At 42.7% G+C, this 12,052-nt stretch overlaps 1 protein-coding gene across 3 annotated transcripts; it reads left to right on the top strand.

The window, feature by feature from the left end:
• The first annotated feature begins 167 nt into the window (after positions 1-167).
• On the top strand, positions 168-10,434 carry LOC112229748 (SNARE-associated protein Snapin). Of its 3 annotated transcripts, none has more exons than XM_042310595.1 (6): positions 168-295; positions 3,207-3,266; positions 3,422-3,537; positions 6,240-6,286; positions 6,726-6,844; positions 8,751-10,434. In XM_042310595.1, exons 2-6 carry the CDS (start codon positions 3,207-3,209, stop codon positions 8,856-8,858), a joined length of 450 nt encoding a protein of 149 aa, XP_042166529.1. In that variant the 5' UTR covers positions 168-295; the 3' UTR covers positions 8,859-10,434. The 3 variants fall into 3 exon arrangements, with proteins under 3 accessions (XP_042166529.1, XP_024251530.1, XP_024251529.1); XM_024395761.2 differs by having other exon boundaries at positions 209-295; positions 3,207-3,345; XM_024395762.2 differs by lacking the exons at positions 3,207-3,266; positions 3,422-3,537.
• The last annotated feature ends 1,618 nt before the right edge of the window (positions 10,435-12,052 follow it).

Genomic DNA, 12,052 nt, shown 5'->3' on the forward strand with positions numbered 1-12,052 from the left:
TAACGTTATTTGATTATTGTTATTTTTAAACTGAGAACAGCCTGTTCTCCCTATCTCCCTTCCTTACAAAATGGTGCTAACTGGCGGAAAATGGAGATGTTTTATAGCTACGTCACATAGTTACTTCCTGGAGGGGGTTTACGTTTGTTGTTGTCATCACTGTTTCTGGAGGAGAAATGGCTGCCGCTCTAGCTGTGGTGGAGACACCGTCCGGGAAGGATGCAATTGCAGAAGGACTGCTTGACCTCTTAAAACCAGCTGTCCAGCAGCTTGATCTTCATGTACACTCAGTGAGGTGGGTAGCTAGTAGCAAGATATGTGCTTCGACTTCAAATGTGCCTGCTAGGTACAGCTCCATTCACAGCTAGCTAGCTTGCTATCAAATATGATGCTTTCAAGACAACTGGGAACACCAACAAAACATGGTCAAATCTTGACGTGGATGATCTTTAGGTTTAAAAGTCCGTGTTCTAGAAAGAGGTCCGTGTTCCCAGTTGTTTTGAACGCAGAAATAAGATAACCCCATCGTCATGACAGTCCGGCGATGCAGCCCTTCCTCCTCCCTAGTAGGAAATCGGAAATGTCCTACTAGCTAACCGTTGAACGCAGCACGCGTAGAGAAATAATAATGCCGTCTTTTTGTAGGCATTAACTCCGCCATGGTGTGTTGGAAAATGAATGGCGGTTTTGGATAAACGCCAAAAATAAGGTCTGTGCTAAAACGGCTTAGGAGATCTTATACGTTTTTGTTCTATGGTCATCTTCAACAGCTAACGCCACCTTTTTGAGAATTTGTAATAAAAAAAGCACTTTAAGCACATAAAGGCTTCATCATTCATAAAGGTCATGCTAACTGACTGTTAACTCATAGAACAAAATGCATTTATTCCAAAACCCTATTATTTCCCCATTATTTTTTCCATAGGGATGGTTGAACGAACCAGAGGTAACTCATTCTGGGTTTTAGGACTACAAGCTAGCAAGCTCTATAACTACAACCAGTTAGCAAGTCAGAGTTTCCTAGTTCCGACTACCACGTGAATGAGGCGTTAGTTATCAGGGACAGATTCCCTAAAAACATGCCGCTTCGATATAGTTTCAAGTTGTATTAGTTGTATGTACGGGATACACATGGTATACACCAGCCAACAAAATGCTTATGTGACCCCTCTTTCTTCAGGCAGCTTTGTTATGACTTTGACTAAGCACGTACTGATAGAGAGAGAATACATGGGTTATATCAGGGTGGGCATATATATATATATATATATATAAGTTTGGAAACACCTGCTCATTCCAGAGTTTTTTAAATTTTATTTTTTACTATTTTTTACATTGTAATAGTGAAGAGATCCAAACTATGAAATAGAACATACATGATTCCATATGAGTTATTTCATAGTGTTGATGTCTTTGTTATTATTCTACAATGTAGAAAATAGTAAAAATAAAGAAAATCCCTGTAGGTCTACAGGACACTGTGTATTACCATGAGTCAGTATGCCCATGAATGATACAGGGGTAAGATATACCATGAGACTGTATATGTACCATGTATAGAATAATGCTGTGCCTCCACCTGATAAGCAATAAGACGTGAAAGGTTATAATTAGCTTATTAGGAAACTACATGATACACCCACACAGTGACAAACACAACCTTTTTCCTCCACGATAGTATAATTGATTCAAATTAAAGATAATGGTCAAAAATAAATTAGAATGTAAAAAAAAAAATAAAGACAGCAATTATCACAAAGAACAATGAGCCAAGGAGGACCACAGAATAATACTGGACCTAATAAAACCCTGAGAGAAATTGTAAACTGGTATAATATTAAAACCTCAAAATTAGAAAATTATTTGAATAAGATTCATAAAAAAATCAACAGTATTGCAATTTTACAAATATATATATTTACATCTTAGTCATTTAGCAGACACTCTTATTCAGAGCGACTTACAGTAGGGAGTGCATACATTTTTATACTGGTCCCCCGTGGGAGTTGAACTCACAACCCTGGCATTGCAAGTGCCATGCTTTAGTGAGCCACACGGGCTATAACAAATATGGATCAAACCCTGTAAACAGCTGAAACCCGGGGGAAAATATACTGTAGCTAAAGTTACTTTTCAAACCTAGAACCTTAGTATACTGAAGCTAGTTTGAAACTAGTACCAGAATACATACCTAAAAGCCGGTAGATGGTAAAGTTAAAAAACTTGTATTTTTATTTTTTTACAAACAATAAAAACCTTGGGGCGCCCTGAAAATAATATTAATAAGTTTGGCCCTTGTCCTTGGACAAGAGCCTTAACTTGGAGGGGTTAAACATTCAAGTTACCATCCATCCAGTGAAGAGAGGGGAACCGGACAGAGGGAGCGTAGGTAACCGGCATCCGTCAGTGAGAGGACCAGGCCCTCCACAGGATTTAACAGGTGAAAAATCAACTAGGCAGCTCCATCGGTGCCGAGAGAGAACTTGCACAACAACTGCAGGAAGCCGGTGATGATGTAGTGGTAGGATCAATAGGATCCTGCTTGTAGAGTAGGTAGCTGTACCGACTAGCTTGGCTAGCCAGCATGTCGTTTGACTGTCCCTCGAGGATGATGACCAATCCGGTGAACCACAAAATTAAACAAGAATAGTAAGTGAAAAGGAACTGGCTACACTCATACCGCCCCTGACTATTAAACAAAAAGCTAATTGAACAATGAACTTCGGTGTCTCAACACTCTAGCGAAATCCGTCGTTGTTCCCCAAGATCACCTCAGTCCAACTCCCGCGTACCTGCCCAATCTACTTCATGACACACCTTACATGGACAGTTCTGTACGGGGACGCAGGCAGTTCCAGAACGCAGACATGACTATTGCCACACATAATAAATTACATCCAGTCTTTAAAGGGGGTTACAATTCCAATTACTTGCAGGTTCCTTCTCGAAATGCAACAACAATAAGAAATTATAAAATATAAGAATGCAAACATAAAGGAAATGGCTCAGTAGAATAGAAAAATATTTGAGCATATGTATAATAAAGGAAGGCACCATTTATATTCCAATATTTGGGTACAGTTGCAGAGGGTGGTGTCCAGATCCAGGGCTCTGAGCTTTGTGTCGAGCTTAGAGGGAACAATAGTGTTGAATGCTGAACTGTAGTCACTGAACGGCATTCTCACATAGGTGTTCCTTTTGTCCAGATGTGTTACAGCTGTGTGAATAGCGATGGAAATGGCATCTTCCGCAGATCTGTTGGAGCGGTAGGTAAATTGGAGTGGGTCCAGCGTGCGTGGCCTGCTGGCCATGATCAGCACCTTGAAGCACTTCATGATGACCGGGGTGAGTGCGACAGGGCGATAGTCATGTCGCCTTGTTTTTCTTGGGCACTGGGATGATGGTGGTATCCTTGAAGCAGGTGGGGAATACAACCTGGGAGAGGAAGAGGTTGAAGATGTCCGAGAAGACTCCCGCCAGCTTTTCAGCACACACTCTGAGGAAGAGGCCAGGGATGCCATCTGGACCGGCGGCTTTGTGAGTTTTCACTCTTCAGAGTTTTCTCGGAGAGCAAAAGCACCTGGTCCTCTGAAGCAGTGAGAGTCTTCCTGAATGGCTATTGTCTGCCTCAAAGCGAGTATAGAATGTGTTAAGCTCATCTGGGAGGGAGGCTTAGGTGGGCACTACACAGCTGGATTTGCCTTTCTAGTCCGTAATGGTCTATAATCCTTCCCACATGCGTTGCGAGTCTGAGTTGTCTGACAAAATTCAAGTTTGAGTCTGTGTTGTCTTTTTGCGTCCCTAATGGATTTGTGGAGCTCGTACCTGCTTGCCCTGTGTGTGTTGTACGCCATCGAGTCATTGGGGTTCGTTCTGCTGGCATTGAATGCTGCAGTACGGGCTCCCAGCATGGTATGGATTAGAGGTCAACCGATTAATCGGAATGGCCAATTTAATTAGGGCCGATTTCAAGTTTTCATAACAATCGGAAATTGGTCATTTTGGACGCCGATTTAAAAAAAAATATATATATATATTTTTTTTTACACCTTTGTTTAATATTTATTTAACTAGGCAAGTCAGTTAAGAACACATTCTTATTTTCAATGACGGCCTAGGAACGGTGGGTTAACTGCCTCGTTCAGGGGCAGAACGACAGATTTTTACATTGTCAGCTCAGGGATTCAATCTTGCAACCTTACGGTTAACTAGTCCAATGCTCTAACCTCCTGCCTCACGAGGAGCCCACCTGTTACGCAAATTCAGTAAGAAGCCAAGGTAAGTTGCTAGCTACCATTAAACTTAATCAATCATAATCACTAGTTATAACTACACATGGTTGATGATATTTATTTATATTTATAGTTTATCTAGCGTGTCCTGCGTTGCAGCGTTGCAGTGCGCATTCGCAAAAAAGGACTGTCATTGCTCCAACGTGTACCTAACCATAAACATCAATGCCTTTCTTAAAATCAATACGCAGAAGTATATTTTTAAACCTGCATATTTAGCTACAAGAAATCCAGGTTAGCAGGCATTATTAACCTGGTGAAATTGTGTCACTTCTCTTGCGTTCATTGCATGCAGAGTCAGGGTGGGTATATGCAACCGTTTGGGCCGCCTGGCTCATTGCTAACTAATTTGCCAGAATTTTACGTAATTATGACATAACATTGAAGGTTGTGCATTGTAACAGGAATATTTAGACTGATGGATGCCACCCGTTAGGTAAAATACGGAATGGTTCCGTATTTCACTGAAAGAATAAATGTCTTGTTTTCGAGATGATAGTTTCCGGATTCGACCATATTAATGACCTAAGGCTCGTATTTCTGTGTGTTATTATGTTATAATTAAGTCTATGATTTGATAGAGCAGTCTGACTGAGCGGTGGTACGCAGCAGCAGGCTCGTAAGCATTCATTCAAACAGCACTTTTGTGCGTTTTGCCAGCAGCTCTGCTGTTTATGACTTTAAGCCTATCAACTCCCGATATTAGGCTGGTGTAACGATGTGATGTGAAATGGCTAGCTAGTTAGCGGGGTGCGCACTAATAGGGTTTCAAACGTCACTCGCTCTGAGACTTGGAGTAGTTGTTCCCCTCTGCATGGGTAACGCTGCCTCGAGAGTGGCTGTTGTCGTTGTGTTCCTGGTTCGAGCCCAGGGAGGAGCGAGGAGAGGGACGGAAGCTATATTGGTACACTGGGAATACTAAAGTGCCTATAAGAACATCCAATAATCAAAGGTATATGAAATACAAATGGTATAGAGAGAAATAGTTCTATAATTCCTATAACTACAACCTAAAACTTCTTACCTGGGAATATTGAAGACTCATGTTAAAAGGAACCACCAGCTTTCATATGTTCTCATGTTCTGAGCAAGGAGCTTAAACGTTAGCTTTCTTACATGGCACATATTGCACTTTTACGTTCTTCTCCAACACTTTGTTTTTGCATTATTTAAACCAAATTGAACACATTTCATTATTTATTTGAGACTAAATTGATTTTACTGATGTATTATATTAAGTTAAAATAAGTGTTAATTCAGTATTGTTGTAATTGTCATTATTACAAATAAATTTTTTTTAAAATCGGCCGATTAATCGGTATCGGGCTTTTTTGTCCTCCAATAATCGGTATCGGCGTTGAAAAATCATAATCGGTCGACCTCTAGTACGGATATCTCCGTTCATCCAGGGATTTTGTTTGGGGTATGTCCGGATTGTAATTGTGCATACAACATAATCAACACATTTCCTAATGAAGCCTGTGATTGCGAATGTATATTCCTTAACATTGATGATGAGTCTTGGGTGATCTTTGAACATATTCCAATCAGTATACTCAAAAACAGTCCTGCATTATTGAGTCTGCCTCCTGTGTCCAATGCCTCACTATTCTCTGTGTTGGTGGATCAGCTACAACTTTTTCATAGCAAGTTAAGAACTTACATAGCAGCTTAGGAGAATTAGGTTAGGAAAAGGGTTAGGGTTAGAGAAAATGCTCTCCTAACCTGCTACGAAAAGTCACTTGTATTGAAGAGGCGTGTTTTTAGGGAGGGACATTCTGGATGTCTCCTTTCCTCATTACTTTGTTACTTGCTGTAGCCCAAGTAGGCCTATGCTACAGATGTCAATGGAGTCTGCTGTAACCATTCTTTGTCTGTTGTAGTAGCAATGATTGTTACTTTACTATTTTTCTCTATGAATAATGCTATTGTGTTTTCTTGTTATAGGGAAAGCCAGGTGGAACTACGAGAACACATAGACAATCTAGCCACAGGTAAAATGATTTACTTTTACATGCTTATTATGCCTTCCCGGGGGAACAGGGAAGTGGAGTGGTGCCAGGTTAATGCACTTGACCCTGTGAAAGAAAGCCCTTAGCCAAGCCCATGAAAACCAGTGTGTGAGACAGGCAGATGCTGCTGTGATGTGACCAGTACAACCACAGATTTTGACGCTTGTGTAAGGCTTCTACAAGCTCATGTGCTGCCTGGGGGTAATTAAATTGAAAGAGGTATAATCCTTTATTCAGAACCTGTGATTTTCATGAGATCATAAAAAAAAGTTTTTAAATTATATACAGAATCAATCCTACAGTTGAAGGTATGAATAAGACCTGAATACCTTACCAAAATGGCTGCTGTCTTTTATCAATTTTCTTTATGGTTAGCCAAACCCTCCTGTCAGTCATCCTCAGCTCATCCCTTCATTTTTAGAGCTGTGCAGGATAAATGAGCACCAGAAGGTGGTGCTAGACCTGGACCCCTATGTGAAAAAGCTGCTGAATGCGAGACGCAGGGTGGTGCTGGTCAACAACATACTACAGAATGCTCAGGTCAGTGGCTCAAAGCAAGAGCTTGGATGCTTTCTTTCTTATTTGCCTGTGCTATTTTGTGGGCCTTCTTTTACTCTTGTCATTTTACCTAACACTCTTTTTATGTGTCACTGTGTCCAATTCATTGTTTTAGTGTTCATCCCATGTGTCCATCTATACATTAAATATGTGGATGAAATGTGTATTTGTTCAATTCCAATGGCATGGCTGGCAAGGAAGCCCGAGAGTCAGCCCCAAAAATTTATTGGGGGGGGCTCACAGGGAGTATGGCTACGCCAGGTAGGAGACCTGCGCAAACTCCCTGTGCTTACCGGGGGGCTAGAGAGACCGGGCAGGCACCGTGTTATGCTGTGGTGCGCACGGTGTCTCCAGTGCGGGTGCATAGCCCGGTGCGGTACATTCCAGCTCCGCGTATCGGCCGGGCTAGAGTGAGCATCGAGCCAAGTGCCATGAAGCCGGCTCTACGCATCTGGTCTCCAGTGCGTCTCCTTGGGCCGGCTTACATGGCACCAGCCTTGCGCTCGGTGTCTCTGGTTCGCCTGCATAGCCCATTGTTGGCTATTCCACCTCGCTGCACTGGCAGGGCGACCGGGAGCATTCAACCAGGTAGGGTTGGGCAGGCTCAGTGCTCAAGAGCTCCAGTGCGCCTGCACGGTCCGGTCTATCCAGTACCACCTCCACACCCCAGCCCTCCGGTAGCAGCTCCCCGCACCAGGCTTCCTGTGCGTGTCCTTGGCCCAGTACCACCAGTGCCAGCACCACGCATCAGGCCTACAGTGCGCCTCGCTTGTCCAGCGCTGCCGGAGTCTCCCTCCTCTCCAGCGCTGCCGGAGTCTCCCGCCTCTCCAGCGCTGCCGGAGTCTCCCTCCTCTCCAGCGCTGCCGGAGTCTCCCGCCTCTCCAGCGCTGCCGGAGTCTCCCGCCTCTCCAGCGCTGCCGGAGTCTCCCGCCTGTTCGGCGCTACGAGAGCTACTCAGTCCAGCGCTGCCAGAGCCTTCCTCTCCAGCGTTGCTGGAGCTTCCCGTCTGCCCAGCGCCGCCTGAGCCACCCGTCTGCCCAGTGCCGCCAGTCAGGCAGGGGCCGCCAGTCAGCCAGGGGCCGCCAGTCAGCCCAGAGCCGCCAGAGCCCCTCAGCCCAGAGCCGCCAGAGCCCCTCAGCCCAGAGCCGCCAGAGCAGAGCAAGGACAGATGCCCACCCAGACCCTCCCCTATAGGTTCAGGTTTTGCGGCCGGAGTCCGCACCTTGGGGGGGTACTGTCACACCCTGACCATAGTTTGCTTTGTATGTTTCTATGTTTCGGTTGGTCAGGGTGTGAGCTGAGTGGGCATTCTGTTACATGTCTAGTTTGTCTAGTTCTATGTATGGCCTGATATGGTTCTCAATCAGAGGCAGGTGTTTGTCATTGTCTCTGATTGGGAACCATATTTAGGTAGCCTGTTTGGTGTTGGGTTTTTGGTGGGTGATTGTCCTTGTTTCTGTGTACTTTGCACCAGTATTAGGCTGTTTTGGTTTTCGTGTTACGTTTATTGGATTTTGTATTTTGATTCGTGTTTTTTTACTTTGTTTCATTAAACATGGATCGCAATAGCCACACCGCATTTTGTCTGACTCTCTTTCACCTAAGGAAAACCGTTACAAAGAGACCATGTTTGTATGCGGCTTTATTAACTAAATTATATATAATTTGTTTTACATTCTTTGCAAATGGATATGTGACACGTATTAATGCCAAAATAACATGCAAAACAGGCAAGTCCAAAATATGTTTTATTTTATTTTATCTAAAAATGTGGGGCGCAGGCCGTGAATGACGGGTCGCCACTGCTCAGGTGGTATATTATTTCAAACTTCTGACTTTCAACATTCAATGCTCACTTGAATTTCACTCACTCTTTCTCCCTCTCTAGGAACGGCTGCGACGGCTCAATCACAATGTCGCCAAGGAGACTGCGCGTCGAAAGACCATGCTGGAGACCTCTGGAGCGTTCACTCCTCGGTCGCCTAGTAAACCATGACCACAGCCTCACTCCTCAGCCTGGAAAACAACACAACTTGTCTGCCTTCCTCCTGGACTTAATAAAGTTTTCACATTCAACTTTCCACTGGGGTTGGGCGGTATCCAGATGTTCATACCTTCATACCGTTCCGGTACCATACCGGGGTATACGGGATTACCGTCAGTGTGCACAAGGGGCGCTATTTATTTTAAAATGTAAAGAGTGTATATATGTATGTGTGTGTGTGTTGGGGTCCCAACAAATGATAACAAATTACTAGAGAATTCCCATAGCGGATGCTAGTTAAATGCTAATAAGCGAAAGCGAACATAAACGAATTGCAAGGACAGATAACCATCTCAAATGGCTACTCACAGTTTGCTGTAGTACAAAATAAATATTAGATAGCAGGGATATTGATCCATTAGGGATTGATTGTCTTTGCTGTAACCAAGAAGCTTGATCTAGCTGCATAGCTGAAGCCTTGAGATGATAATTTATTTGGCACATCATAGATGGTTAACTTTTATGCAGTGGCATAGCAAACGGTATTGAAAATCATACCATCTGTATTTCAAAATGTCCCGGCATACGGTATGTTGCCCAAGCCTACGCTATGAGAGTGGGTGGAATATTTCTTTCCATTCTCACAGACTATGCTCATTTTACCTGCTGAAACGCCGACCTTACCTCTGCTTTGTGCTAATGGTCAACGAGTACATATCTTGTATAGTCATAAATTACTCATTACAATAAGCCAAAAGCAATTAGAATCAGGAGCGCTTTGCTTCAGAAACGGACACAAGTTGATACAATGTTAAGATTGTGCAAGCTAAAATTAGAATTGAAAATAAAAATAATTTGAAAGCGATCTAAAGTCGTGCTTTTCACCATTGCATATATGTACAGCTTTGCTATGGCCACAGGAGGGCATGGTTCATCCTTAACACATGACACTGTTTGACTAAGGTTTGCCAATCAATCACTTGTCACACTATTTTTCACAGTTCATGAAAATGAATTAAACAATGCATTTAATATGTTCAGACATTGCAACTCAAATAGGATTAAGTGTAGAACCATGGGTGGCTGGTTATCCTCAAGTTATTCAAGGAAATGTCAGTTTAAATGCTTTTGGGCGTACAGATTTTTACGAACCTCTTTCCAGAATGTGTGAATGGATGCATCTTCATTCCATTCAAAGCTATGCCCACAGATATGTAATTGATGGAACCGGTTTCTCTGAAGGGTGATGTATTTTTTGTCTCTATGGACTCTGTAACTAGACCCGGCAATATAATATAGTGCAGAAAAAAAAGACGCAAGGAATGTTTGGAAACAGCCGTCACTGTTTCACGCTTCTAGCAGCAGCTGATATGCACCGCTGCCTGATGCCTCAAACCTTTTTTTCTTGATGTCAAATCGAATTTTATTGGTTGCATACACATATTTTGCTGATGTTATCGCAGGTGCAGCGAAGTGCTTATGTTTCTAGCTTCGACAGTGTAGTAATACCTAATAGTACAAAACATCATGTTAGTGACAACATCTGTACTTAGTAGATGCAATTGAATAAAACAGAAGCATTACTATTTTCCGGTCCTTTATATTGTGAATTGTGCAAATACTCTGTTAGTGTATACATTTTAGTATAAGGAAATTGTATTAGTACTACTGTCATGACATTGTCGTATTGTGTGTGTGTATAGACAATCAGAGGAGGTCCTTAACATTATTTGTGTTTCAGCGGAGTGGTCTGACAACACAATGAAATGTGTTATAGTAGCCAAATATTTACTCTGAAGTTTTACGCAAACACATTTCATTGGTTCAATATGACAGATCAGTATCAAAGTTTAAGATGAATGGTGGCAAGTCAGTATTCTTACTAGCGAACTGTTTTCAAGCATTTTAACAGTAAACTTCAAGGACACCTTTGAAAAATGTGATTTTGAGGGATTGCTCTGTAATTCAAATTTCTGCTCTGTAATATTAATCACAATTCTCAAACAACACCATCTTTCTCACAAACAAACCTTATGTTTATGTGGATATACTGAACTTTCATGCCAAGAAAGACAGCGTTGTAGGAAACTCAGCTCTGACCTACACTCACCAGCCAGTTTATTAGGTACACCACCCCATTCACGAATATGGATCGCTCCTACAGACAGTGAGTCACATGGCTGTGGCTTGCTATATAAAGCAGGCAGACAGGCATTGAGGCATTCAGTTACTGTTAAATTGAATGTTAGAATGGGCAAAACAAGTGACCTAAGCAACTTGGACTGTGGAATGATCATCGGTGCCTTGCATGCCGGATCTAGTGTCTTAGAAACGGCCACCCTCCTGGGCTTTTTAAGCATGACAGTGTCCACAGTTAACTGAGAATGAAGCGACACAAACAAATCTAAGACTGGGCTAGAAATGCTCCTCCACTCTTTTTAAAAAGTCCTTCACCTGTATACCTTCTTAAGGATTGCTCTCCTGCATAATTGGATCAGTGGTAAAATGCAAAGTGTGTCTGCCTCCTATGTCAACACTGAATGTTTTGTAACGAGAGAAGGTAGGTTGAAGGTGATCCAGTTGGGTTTGAAGTGGAGTAGGAGGGAATGCGAGAGAGGGATTCGAGAGTGGGGCAAAGGTCGAGAGGGGAAGGCTTGTGGAAGAGGTAGATGAATTGATACAAATGGATTGGGTGAGGGCAGCTGAGTTTGAGTTTTATGGTGGTGTTGTCTTAGGTTGAGGTAGTTAGAGAGAAAAAGATGGAGGGAAAGGCTGAGACAAAGTAAAAATCTTGCACTGACTGTACGGCCCTTGGTGTGTTTTTCAGATCAAACCAGACTTTCTTGAATATCCCTGAATTTCCCTGAACATGAATTTGGAGAGAATTTGTGCAGACATGTATGTATGGCACTTTCAATGGAGAGTTAGAGTTTCACTGTTGTGTAGTTTTTTATGCTTAACTCTTTTGTCTATTGTGACTTAGAGAAAAGCTGAAGGGGGGCTTGAATCAATGATCCTGCGGTGCAGGAGTGATCATTAAACAACCTGTACCACAAAGCCATGGGGCTCAGGTAGAGGTAGTAGCACTCATATATGCCACGCTGGTGCATTTGTTTATCACAGAATGTCATACAAATGGTACATTAAAATGGAATTGTACTGGCTTATTGAGGGGACACGGTTGTTTTAGAAAGTTAGGCAGAAAA

The sequence above is a fragment of the Oncorhynchus tshawytscha genome, linkage group LG31, assembly GCF_018296145.1.
Source record: "Oncorhynchus tshawytscha isolate Ot180627B linkage group LG31, Otsh_v2.0, whole genome shotgun sequence".
NCBI classification, from domain to species: Eukaryota; Metazoa; Chordata; class Actinopteri; order Salmoniformes; family Salmonidae; genus Oncorhynchus; species Oncorhynchus tshawytscha.

Excerpts from the sequence above, each read along its gene's own strand:
- LOC112229748 (XM_042310595.1), top strand. The coding sequence starts at position 3,207 with ATGTGTTACAGCTGTGTGAATAGCGATGGAAATGGCATCTTCCGCAGA. Across the intron at positions 3,267-3,421 it reads TCCGCAGATCTGTTGGAGCG|GTGGGGAATACAACCTGGGA; the intron begins GTAGGTAAATTG and ends TCCTTGAAGCAG. Across the intron at positions 6,287-6,725 it reads CATAGACAATCTAGCCACAG|AGCTGTGCAGGATAAATGAG; the intron begins GTAAAATGATTT and ends CTTCATTTTTAG.